Source organism: Panthera tigris, chromosome D3 (assembly GCF_018350195.1).
Source record: "Panthera tigris isolate Pti1 chromosome D3, P.tigris_Pti1_mat1.1, whole genome shotgun sequence".
In the NCBI taxonomy this organism is placed as follows: Eukaryota; Metazoa; Chordata; class Mammalia; order Carnivora; family Felidae; genus Panthera; species Panthera tigris.
Window position 1 is genome coordinate 32,275,275 of NC_056671.1, and position 12,096 is coordinate 32,287,370.

Consider the following 12,096-nt stretch of genomic DNA (forward strand, 5'->3'; position numbering starts at 1 on the left):
ATAATAGCAGTTATAGCATCTTACATTTATATAGTACTTTCACATAAACTATATCAGCTGATGCTTATAATAGGACTTGGTCCCTTTGTTGTGCAACATACATGAAACAGTTAAAATTTTTAAGTGTTCAACAGTGTCTTTTAGGCACTCCCAAATACCACGTTTAACTGAGTATAAATAGAAGATGTGTGTGTGTGTGTGTGTGTGTGTGTGTGTGTGTGTGTATATATATATAGTTGCGCAGTGGTCTGCATAGAAGGAATGACATCAGCAAAGACACAGAGGCATGAACACTGTAAAATAGTTAGATCATGTCTGGGACACAGAATGGTGGGGGATGAAGCTAGAGTGGCACGCAGAGCCCAGGTCATAAGGGGCCTTGTGTGCACCGAGGAGTTTGCAGTTCTTCCTGTGGCTCACCATGTCTCAGATTTTAGTGTGCCTCAGAACACATATAAAGTACACTAGCATATTCCTGTCAGTTTATTCAGATCTGACTAAATCTCTGATCATACAGTGTTGCTGCTTTTCAAGACAAAGATTTGCATATAATATTCTTTAGTGTGTGTGTGTGTGTATTAAATGTTTGTTTATTTTGAGAGAAACAGGGTGCAAGCAGGGGAGGGGCAAAGGGGGAGAGAGAGAGAGAGAGAGAGAGAGAGAGAGAGAGAGAGAGAGAAAGAGAAAGAAAGAAAGAAAGAGCCCTAGGCAGGCTCCACACTCTCAGTGCAGAGCTTGATGCCAGGCTCCATCCCACGAACTGTGAGATCATGACCTGAGACGAAACTAAGAGCTGGATGCTTAACTGAGCCACCAATATGTATATTTGTTATAGCTTTATTAAGATACAATTCACATAGCATATAGTTTGTCTATTTAAAGTGGTTTTAATTTATTCACAGAGTTGTGCAGTCATCACCACAATCAATTTTAGAATATTTTCTTCACTCTAGAAAGAATTTTTATACTCATTAGCAGTTATACCTCATTTCCTTCAATGTCTCTGCCCTTGGTGACAAGTAATATACTCCTCTATAAGATTTGCCAGTTCTGGACATTTCATAGAGATAGAACTATATAGTATATTCCTACTGTGGCTGGTGGTATAATGCTTTCAAGCTTCATTTATGGAGCATGTATCAGTACAAAATTTCTTTTAATGGCTGAATAAGCTACTGTATGGCTATATCACGTTTTGTTTTCCCATTCATCAGTTGATGCTCATTTAAGCCATTAACTCTATTTTATAATCTTGTTTTTAATAAAATTAGTTATGTAAATTGCTTAGGAAATTACCCTGTTATAAGGAAAAATGTTTTTCTAATTTTTTAAAGCTTATTTATTTATTTTGAGAGAGACAGAGACCGTGCAAGCAGGAGAGGGGCAGAGAGAGAGAATCACAGGCAGTCTCCATGCTGCCAGCACAGAGCGACACAGGGCTTGAACTCACAAAACTGTAAATGAGATATGACCCGAACTGAAACCAAGAGTTGGATGCTCAACTGATTGAGTCACCCAAGAGCCCATGTTCTAATTTTTAATTGAAAAAATAAAGACTTGATTTGTTTTGTAGACCTTCACTTCCAATTTAATATAAGTGAAGCAATCAATATATGCTATCAGGAAATAAGCATAAATAAGCCTTATTCTATTATAATCAGGATGCTTTTATTAATATGAATATCATTATTACAGATTTCACTTGCATACCCTTGTTTTTTTTATGTTTGTTTTTGAGAGAGATAGAGCATGAGCAGGGGAGGAGCAGAGAGAAAGGGAGACACAGAATGGGAAGCAGGCTCCAGGCTCTGAGCTGTCAGTACAGAACCTCCTGACATGGGGCTTGAACTCACAAACCACAAGATCATGACCAGAGCTGAGGTCAGACACTTAACCAACTGAGCCACCCAGGTGAACCCCTCCCTTTTTCTTTTTTGCATCCCCTTGTTTTTTATTTGGTAATTGACAAATATTTGTAGCATCTCACATGTGGTATAGTTGTGGATTGACGCTGTCCTCATTGCTTTTTGTCCAGTTTTAATTAAAAATGAGGCTGTGCATGAGATGAAATTACAGCTCACAGTCATTACACTAATTTGTGATAGATACCTGTCCCTTCCATAACCGTAGCAGTCACTGTGGTCTGCCACTTAGGCCTAGGGGCTTGGCTGGGATCGTGGGAACACCCTGTCAAACCAGGTGTAATTTTCTCTCCAACTGAAGAAAGCATTTCTATATGTGCCAGGAGTTGTGGGAAAATTCTTTAATGTAGTGTACTTCGTTTTTAAAAGACATAGTGAAGGGTTTTAGTAAGAGAGGAACATGATAAATTTGGGGTTTTAAATGGACCAGTGTTTCTTGATGGCTGGGAAACTGTTTCAAACCTTTCTCTTCGTGCCTCCAACACCCTCTTCTCCTTTCTCCCGCCTCACTCTCAGTTGCAGCTGTACTTTTTTTACTCAAGAAACGCAACCTGAAGAGAACTTTCACATTCTCCCACTACCCAATCTGCTTCCCTGCATCTGTACCAAACATCTATTCAAGGATATTATTTCAGAAATAAGCAAAAAGAGACATTTCTATCCATTACCACCGCCTCCATGTCCTCTTCTCATGTTTCCACCAAGACTTGCTCCATCAAAGCTTCTCTTGTCAAGGTCATGAGTCAAAGAGGAAGAAAATTAGAGTGTGGAATCAGAAGAAGATTAAAAAAAAGATATGGTCAGCTGTGTCAAATGCTGGTGACAGGCGGATTCAAAGCCTTGATGATTCAAGCAAACTACAGGCGCACTCAGCACTCTAAACAGAGTGGTAGTGTGAAGCAGAGCTGTGTGTGGTTCTAACAGAGAAATGCTTCCAGTAGAAACGTAGATAAATCAGTCCCTTTATTTCTTTTTGGAAACCCGAGTAACCCCTGCAGATATGAGGAATCAGGCCTTTCTGAATATTGCTGAGTCATAGCACTTCCTAAGAAACTGAGCAGCCCCAATCAGACATTTTATTGTGATAAAATACACACAGCATAAAATTTTAACCATGTTAAGTGTACAGTTCAGTTGCACTATCTTCACAATGTTTTGCAGCCATCACCACTGTTTCTCAAACTTTTTCCTCATCTCACATGGAAACTCTGTACTCATTAAGCAATGGCTCCCATTCCACCTTCTCCAACACCCTGCTGACCTCTAATCTACTTTCTGTTTTTAGGAATTTACCTATTACAGGTATTCCATATAAGTGGAATTACCATATTTGTATTTGTGTGTTGGGTTTATTTTATTAGCATGTTTTTAGGGTTTATCCATGTTGCAGCATATAGCAGAATATCATTCCTTTTTAAGTCTGAACAGTATTTCATTGTATGTATAGGCCCAGTCATTTAAAAATAAGCTTTATTCAGTATGTGTATGTGTGTGCATGCGTGTGTGTGTGTGTGTGTGTGTGTGTGTAAAGCTTTTCCTTCTTAGTGGTGGAAATTTCCTGTCTTGTTCTTAGCTGTTCAGATTTGATGGTCCTTGTCTTTTTGTATGTATGCATGTATGGTTTTTTCCTCTCCTAAACGTCCTTAAGATCTGAGTTTTTTGTTGTTTAAGTTGGGAACCAGTTCCAAAATTGAATGTCCCAACAAAACAGGGCAGGCAAGTTCCCTTTATTATGTTTAGGGTTTTCAGAGATAGCTCTTGCTGTAATTTGTCTTTACTCCTCTTAAAGTGCAATTTACTCAAAAACCTACTTACAGAAAAAAAGTCAAGTTAACCCCTGTAGTTCTTCAACCATGGCATTTCCATAAGCAAAACTTCATATATTTATAACCTATGTATTTTCTTTTAGTATTCAAATTCTTCAATTTTCTAATTCTTGTAGCTGTTGGGATTGGAAAGCACTTTAATTGGTTTTTCTTTAAATTTACTCTTGAAGAGTCTTAGATCTGTGGAGAATAAGTGACCCACCCAAGGTCACACATCGCATAATGAGCAGATTCCATCTCATGACTGCTGGTCCACTATTCTCTTCACAGTGTAAATACTGTATTCAGTTCTTTTTAAAAACCACCTTTGTGGTGTAACCTAAATATAACAAAAGCAGATATTTTAAGTGTTTAGTTCAATGGCTTTTAACAAATTTGTACACTCACATAAGTTCCACCCGAATCATTTCATCACCCTAGAGAGTTCCCTCTGTAGTCAGTTCCCTCTGAGCTCCAACTTCATGTAAAAGTAATCATACAGAATGTACTTCTGTGTTCACAGTTTTGCTCCGCAGAATGTTTTTGAGATTCATCTGTGTTGCTGTGAGAAGTAGTGTGCTCCTTTTTATTGCTGGTTAGTAGTTCACTGGGTAGATCTGTTGCAGTGTATATCCATTCATCTGTTGCTTGACAGTTGGGTGGTTTCCAGTTTTTGGCTATTGCAAGTAAAGGTGCTGCGAGTATTTATGTATGAAGCCTTTTTTGGATGTATATTTTCATTTCTTTTGGGTAAATAACTAGCAGTAGAATTGATGGGTCACATGGTAAAAGTATATTTAACTTTTATGAGAAACTGCCAAACTGTACTTACAGTATGGTTGTATCATTTCACATTCACACCAGCAATGTATGAGAGTTCTAGTTGTACATCCTCACCAGTACTTATTATTGTCAGTTTTTTAAATTTTAGCCATTCTAGAGGATGTAAAATATCTGGTCATTTTGATGTGCATTTCCCTAATGACACAGAGCCTTATTCACGTGCTTTCGGCCATTTGTATATCTTCTTTTGTGAAATTTATGTTCAGATCTTTTGTCCATTATTTATTGGATTCTTTATCTTAGTATTGAGTTTTAAAATTTTAAATGTATTCTAGATTGAAATCTTTTGTCATATATATATGTCATGTATATACATACACACACACGTATATATTATAGATACTTTTACCCAGTGTGTGACTTGCCCTTTCATTTTTTTATCATTGTCTTTTAAATAGCAAAGTTTTTAATTTTGATGAAATCTAATTTATTTTTTCTTCTTGTGATTAGTGTTTTTTATGTCCTGTATAACAAATATTTGCCTCTTTCACTGACAACGTGAAAATGTATATAGAAAATATTTAAAATCTGTGAGAAGCTACCAGTGTTGTGTAGATTTTTCCTGTTTTTTTGCTAGAAGTGTAATAGATTTAACTTTTATACTTATATTTACATTTAAAAATAATTTTTGTGTATGTTGTAGAGATCTAGGCATATTACTTTTTTCTGTAGTCATCTGGTGGTTCCAGCACCATTTGTTGAAATATCCTTCCTCCATTGAACTACTTTGGCACTTTTGTTTAAAATCAATTGCTCATATAGGGTAGGATTAATTAAGGACACTTTGTACCACGTGTCTACCTTTATACCAGTACTAGACAGTCTTTTTAAAAAAAAATTTTTTTTAACGTTTATTTATTTTTAAGAGACAGAGGCAGAGAATAAGTGGGGGAGGAGCAGAGAGAGAAGGAAACACAGAATCCAAAGCAGGCTCCAGGCTCTGCACTGTCAGCACAGAGCCCAATGCGGGGGCTCGAACCCACGAACTGTAAGATCATGACCTGAGCCGAACCAGCCAACCAATCCACCCAGGCGCCCCCTAGACAGTCTTGATTACTGCATCTTTATTGTAAGTCTTGAAATCAGGTAGTGTCAGTCATCCAACTGTGCTGTTCTTTTCCAAAATTCGTGTTGCTATCCCATATACATTTTTAAATTAGGTTGTCAGTTTCTCTGAAAGTTCTGCTGGGTTTTTGATTGGGATTGCATTGACCAATTTGGAGAGAACTGATATTCTAACAATATTTAGTCCTTCAGTCTATGAACTTAGTGTATTTTGTCACTTACCCAGATCTTTAATTTCTTTCAGCAATGTATTATAGTTTTCAATGTTAGGGTCTTCCAACTTTTTGTAAGTTGTGCCTTTCAGGGAGTTTGTCTGTTCATCTGAAGCAATAAATTTTTTTCTAAGCATTGCTTTAGTTGTGTCCCACAGATTTGGGTATATATTTTCATTATCATAAAATATTCTTGAATTTCCCTTGAGATTTCTTCTCTGACCTAAGGGTTATTTAGAAGTGTATTTAGTTTTCATCTACATTTGAAAAGTATGATTATTCTGCTGTTCTTGGTACAGTTAATAGTCACCTGTACTATGCTAAAAGTCAGTTAAACAGCAAGAAAGTTGATGAGGGCAGAAATGATAATTCTGGAGTGAATAGGAATACTTCGTACAGGAGGTAACACTGAGCTGGGATTTGAAGGATAGGTAGGATTTGTCAGAGAGAAATGCCATCGGCAGAGTGGCGTGGATAAAGAAAGGCACAGCAATATGAAAATGATTGAAATAATATGCACAGTGTGGAGCTGTGCATGGAAAAGTTCACTGGGCTTAGAAGGTAAAAGACTTAGAATGGCATGTTAAAGAATTTATTATATATCCACATTAAAAGTGCTCAGGAAATAATAGTGAATAATTCTGATATGTGTGCAAATGGACTTTTTTGCCATGTAATAAAAGCAAAGAAGAAAAAGCATGTCTGAATTTTAGGGAAATATATATTTTTTGGAGGTCAGATTTGCCCAAGGAAGGTCATATAATAATTATTCTGTCACTGTCAGTAACTCTGATCTCTTCATTATTTTCAGCTTTCCCCCTTCTACTTCCTTTTCATCACCATTGAAACATACTTAAGGCTCTGTAGTCTTGAAGGGTAATAAAATAAATAAATAAAATCTTACCTCTGCGCTGCTTCGTGTCTGGCTGCTGTCACATTTCCCTTTGTCTTCATAAAAATTTCTTTTTTTCTTTAAATTTTATTTATTTAAGCAATTTCTGCACCCAGTGTGGGGCTCGAGCTCATGACCCCAAGATCAAGAGTCACATGCTCCTCCAGGTAAGCCAGCCAGGCACCCCTATTTTCATAACGATTTCTGATCATACTATGTACACATACTACTGTTTACTTACCCAGAGTGCCCTTGCTAAAGCTACCAGTAACCTCTGCTTCACTAAATCCAAGGTATGTGTCCTAGACCTTTCCTCACCCACGTCCAATACATATGACTGTGTCTTCCTTCTTAAAGTCCTAGATTTTTGTGATATCATCATTTGATTTATTCATCCTTCTGTCCCTTCCCCATTACTAGTGCTCCTTTACAGTCTTATATCTTGATTTCACATTCTCTGACCATTCATTAAGTGTTTGATTCTTCTTCCCTTGTGTGTTTTCACTCCTTCAGCTCTCTCATATATTCTCATGACTCTGTTGACCAATGATTTGCCAAGGAATCCCAGTTTATGACCCCAGTTCATGACTCTCTTCTGCAGTCCACCTAGCTGCAGATCTAACATCTGTCATTATGTTTCCCACAGGTATCTGAACTTACCATCTCTCTCTCTGAATCTCTTTTTCCTCCAATTTTCTATATCAGTAAATGGTACCACTTTCTCTACTAGTCCAAGCTAAAAACCCTAAGGATCACTTTGATTCCTTTTCCCTACATTTAATGCATTGCCAAGTCCTCTCTCCTATCCATTTACCTGTGAAGTTGTTTCAGATCCTCAGCATTTTCTGTCTAAACACTATTATCACCCTGGCCCAAGAAACCATCATTCCTGAGTTGGCCATTACTGCAGTAGCCTCCTAATTGGTCTTCCCATATCTACTCGGGCCCATTTTTCATCCATTTTCCAACATTGTATTTTTAAGTACACTCTCTCTCTTTTTTAGTTAATAGAATATTTCTTTCAGAGCAGTTTTAGGTTTATAGAAAAATTGGTTGGCAAGTATAGAGTTCCTACATACCCCTTTCTTCCTCCAGGGAGGGGGGAGAGAGAGAGAGAGAAAGAGGGAGAGAGAGAGAGAGAGAGAGAGAGAGAGAGAGAGAGAATGAGAATGAGCAGGGGAGGGGCAGAAAGTGAGGGAGACATAGGATCCAAAATGGGTTCTGCGTTGACTGCAGAGAGTCCATTGTGGGGCTTGACCTCATGAACCATGAGCTCTTGACTTGAACTGAAGTTGGATGCCCAACTGACTGAGTCACTCAGGTGCCCTCCCCTGTTATTTAGAACTCACATTAGTGTGGTACGTTTGTTACAATTGATGAGCCAATATTGATACCTTATTATTATTATTATCATTATTATTATTATTATTATTATTATTTTAACAACTGAATTGCATAGTTTACATTAGGGTTCACTCTTTGTGTTGTACATTCTGTGGATTTTGACAAATATGTATGACATGTATCCACATTACTGTATCATGTAGAATAGTTTCACTGCTTCAAAAATCCCCCGTGCTTCACCTTTTCATCTCCTTTCTAGCTCCCCAAATCCTGGCAACCTTTGTACTTTCTCCATATTTTGTCTTTTCTAGAACGTCCTGTGGTATTTATCTTTTTCAGATTGGCTTCTTTTACTTAACAATATACTTTTAAGGTTCCTCCATATCTTTTCATAGTTTGATAGCTAATTTCTTTTTATTATCTCTGAATAATATCCCATTGTATGGATGTATCACAGTCTGTTACCCATTCATCTACTGAAGAACATCCTGGTTGTTTTCAAGTTTTGTCAGTTACGAATAAAGTCACTGTAAACATTTGTGTGCAGATTTTCATGTGGACATAAGTTTTCAACTTATTTGGATAAATACCAAGGAGCACAATTGCTTGATTTTATGGTAAGAGTATATCCTCAGTTGTGTGAGAAATTACCAGATGTCTTCCACAGTGGCTGGATCATTTTGCATTCCCACCAAACAATTAATGAGAATTCCTGTTGCTCCACATCTTCACCAGTGTTTGATGATGTCAGTGTTTTGGATTTTACCAATTCTAATAGGTGCATAGTGGGATCTCATTGTTTTAACTTGGAGTTCCCTAGTCCATTTAATGTTGAGTGTCTTTTCATATGTTATTTGCCATCCACATATCTTCTTTGGTGAGTTGTCTGTTCCAATCACTTGCTCCTTGTGTAATAGAATTCATTTTTTTTCTTTCTTTCTTTTTTTAATTATTGAAGTAATCTCTACACCCAACATGGGGCTCAAACTCATGACCAAGAGTAGCATGCTCTTCCAGCTGAGTCAGCCAGGTGCCCCATGGGTTCATTTTCTTACTGATTTTTAGAGTTCTTTGTGTATTTTAGATACCAGTCCTTTATCAGTATGTGTTCAGCAAACATTTTCTCCAGTCTTGGGGCTTGTTTCATTCTCTGAACAGTGCCTTTCATGGAGCAGAACTTTAATTATATTGAAGTTCATGTTATCATTTTTTTTCTTTCATGATTGTGCTTTTGGCATTGTATTTAAAAAATTGCCAAGCCCAAGGTCACCTAGATTTTCTCCATGTTGTCTTTTAGTTTTATAATTTTGCATTTTCCTTTCAGGTTTATGATCTCTTTTGAGTTAATTTTTGGGAAAGTTACAAGGTCTGTGTCTAGATTTGTATTTTTGCATGTAGATATCCTGTAGTTCAGTACCATTTGTAATAAAGACTGTCATCTCTCCATTGAACTGCCTTTGTTCCTTTGTCAAAGTTTAGTTGTGTATATTTTTGTGAGTCTCTCTCTAGGCTTTATTCTGTTTAGTTCATCTATTTGTCTATTATTTTTCCAGTACCACATTGTCTTGATTACTGTGGCATGATATCTTTTATTTTTTTATTTTTAGAGAGACAGAGAGAATGTGTGCATGAGGGGGGGAGAATGGTGGGGCGGGGGGTGGGGAGGAGAGAGAGAGAGAGAGAGAGGGCACGAGTGCAGACCTCTATCCCACTACCCTGGGACCGTCACCTGAGCCAAAATCAAGAGTCTGACATTCAAATGACTGAGCCACCCAGGTGCCCTGGCATGATATCTTTTAAAAATGAAATATGATCAGGGGCACCTGGGTGACCCCATCAGTTGAGCATCCGACTTCAGCTCAGCTCATGATCTCTCAGTTTGTGAGTTCAAGTCTCACTCTGTACTGACAGCTTGGAGACTAGAGCCTGCTTCAGATTGTGTCTCCCTCTCTCTCTGCCTTTTCCCCACTTGTGCTCTCTTTCAAAAATAAACATTAAAAAAAATTTTTTTAGGGGTGCCTGGGTGGCTCAGTCGGTTGAGTGTCCCACTTCAGGTCAGGTCATGATCTCATGGTTTATGAGTTTGAACCCTCGTCAGGCTCTGTGCTAACAGCTCGGAGCCTGGAGCCTGCTTCAGAATCTGTGACTCCCCCTCTCTCTCTGTCCCCTCCCCAGCTCATGCTCTGTCTCTGTCTCTCAAAAAATAAATAAACTTTAAAAAAAATTAAAATAAAATTTTATAATAAAACAAAATGAAATATGATCAGATCATCCCACTCCCAAAACATGTCAGTTGCCTGCCATTGATTTTACGTGATGAAGGTTCAGGTCCTTCAGATAGCTCATATGAGGCCTTATGTTCTGTGCGAAGGACCCACTCTCCACTTCTCTAGCCTCTTCCTAGCCCTTCCTCTTGTCATTAGGATTTTTGTTTTCAATCACTCCTTTTTCTTCTTGACCTCCAGGCCTTCATACTCACTGTTTCTCTCTGGAATTCTACTCTAATTCCCTCTTCTCTGGTTAGCTCTAGTTGGTTTTCATGTCTCCATTTAAGATTTATTTCCTGAAGGAGGGTTTCCTGAATTTCTAAACTAGATTAGGGCTCCCTGTTATATACTCTCATAACACTCTTTCTTCTTTATTATAATGTTTAGCACAATTACATGACTTATATAATTATTATCTGTTTTCTCTAAGACAGAACTTCTGTGAAAGCCAGAGAGCTCACAGAGTTGTTTCATCATTGCTCTATCTCCATTGCTATATATACTGCTCTTGGTAAATACCTGTTGACTGAATGAATGAGTGAAGGGAAGGGAACTGTGTACACTGGACATTAGCTAGATTGATTAATGGAAAAATATACTTTCTTTGGATAGATTTTACTAGTTGTGAGTTACCACCATATTTAGAGATTGTAGCAGGAAATTTTATTAAATCTTTTATATATTTGTGAGCAAGGTGGAAGAGTGTCAGATCAGTATTATAGGGTTACATTGTAGTTAGAGTCAGCATGGAAAAGATGCCTCTGGTGTTCTGAAGGGCTTCTTAGATGCAACTATCTTATTTAACATTTAAATCAGTTTTATGAAGATTCAGAAGGCATACCCAAATTGGCAGATTTTAGTTTAGAAATGATAGTAAATGAATTAGATGGCAGACTCTAGATTTTAAATGATGTTCCTAAGAAAAGCAAAAATTTTTTTAAATTTTTAAATGTTTATTTATTTTGAGAGAGAGTGAGTGCGCGCGCGCGCACACACACACACACACACACACACACACACACACACACACACACACGAGCGAGTGGGGGAGGGGCAGAGAGAGGGAGGCCCAGAATCCAAAGCAGGCTCCAGGCTCTGAGTTGTCAGCACAGAGCCCAACATGGGGCTCAAACTCATGAACTGTGAGATCATGACCTGAGGCAAAGTCAGACGCTTAACTGACTGAGCCACCCAAGTGCCCCAAAACAAAAACAAAAAATTTTATTTATCAAAATACAAAGATAAAATAGATTAGAGATAATGTAAAACCCTTTACCAGGATTACATAACATCTTTACAAACACTAGGTACAATTATGTTTCAGTTGTTTTATTAATAGAAAAAGTTGGTTAACTATTATGTTGTCTGAATTACTTGTCACTGTGGTTGAATGTAAACCTAAAGTGTCAGCAATTTAATGAGTTTAACAAATCTGAATATAAAACTAGGTATATTTATAGAACTATTTGATGTAGAACAAGGAAGATGCCCATTTGTTGTTTCTTTGATGATTGTACTACACATGGAATGGAATTTAGTACTGAATAACATATTTTGGACAAGTATTGGCAGACTAGGAGATGTTCAGATGTGCACCTTGGTTATAGTAAAATTCTGGCTATGGAATTTTATAAGTGACAATGTCAGGTTGGAGTCCTGGCTCTGTTACTTGTTAATCGACAGTAAACAGTTTATTGACCCTCTTTTAAGTTCAATTTTCTCATCTTTAAAATGGAGATAATGTCT

The 12,096-nt window shown here is 37.5% G+C and overlaps 1 protein-coding gene across 7 annotated transcripts in view; it reads left to right on the forward strand.

Annotated features, from left to right (window-relative positions):
- SPIRE1 (spire type actin nucleation factor 1) overlaps nt 1-12,096 on the forward strand; it is a 198,655-nt gene that overhangs the window by 62,420 nt on the left and 124,139 nt on the right. Inside the window, exon 1 of one of the 7 annotated variants that reach the window (XM_042961450.1) lies at nt 6,873-6,906. The exons of the other annotated variants lie outside the window; for them this stretch is intronic. Within the exon in view, the coding sequence (XP_042817384.1) occupies nt 6,895-6,906 (12 nt within the window). The 5' untranslated portion in view covers nt 6,873-6,894. Of the gene's footprint in view, nt 1-6,872; nt 6,907-12,096 lie in introns of those variants that run through there. 7 annotated transcript variants of the gene reach the window in all.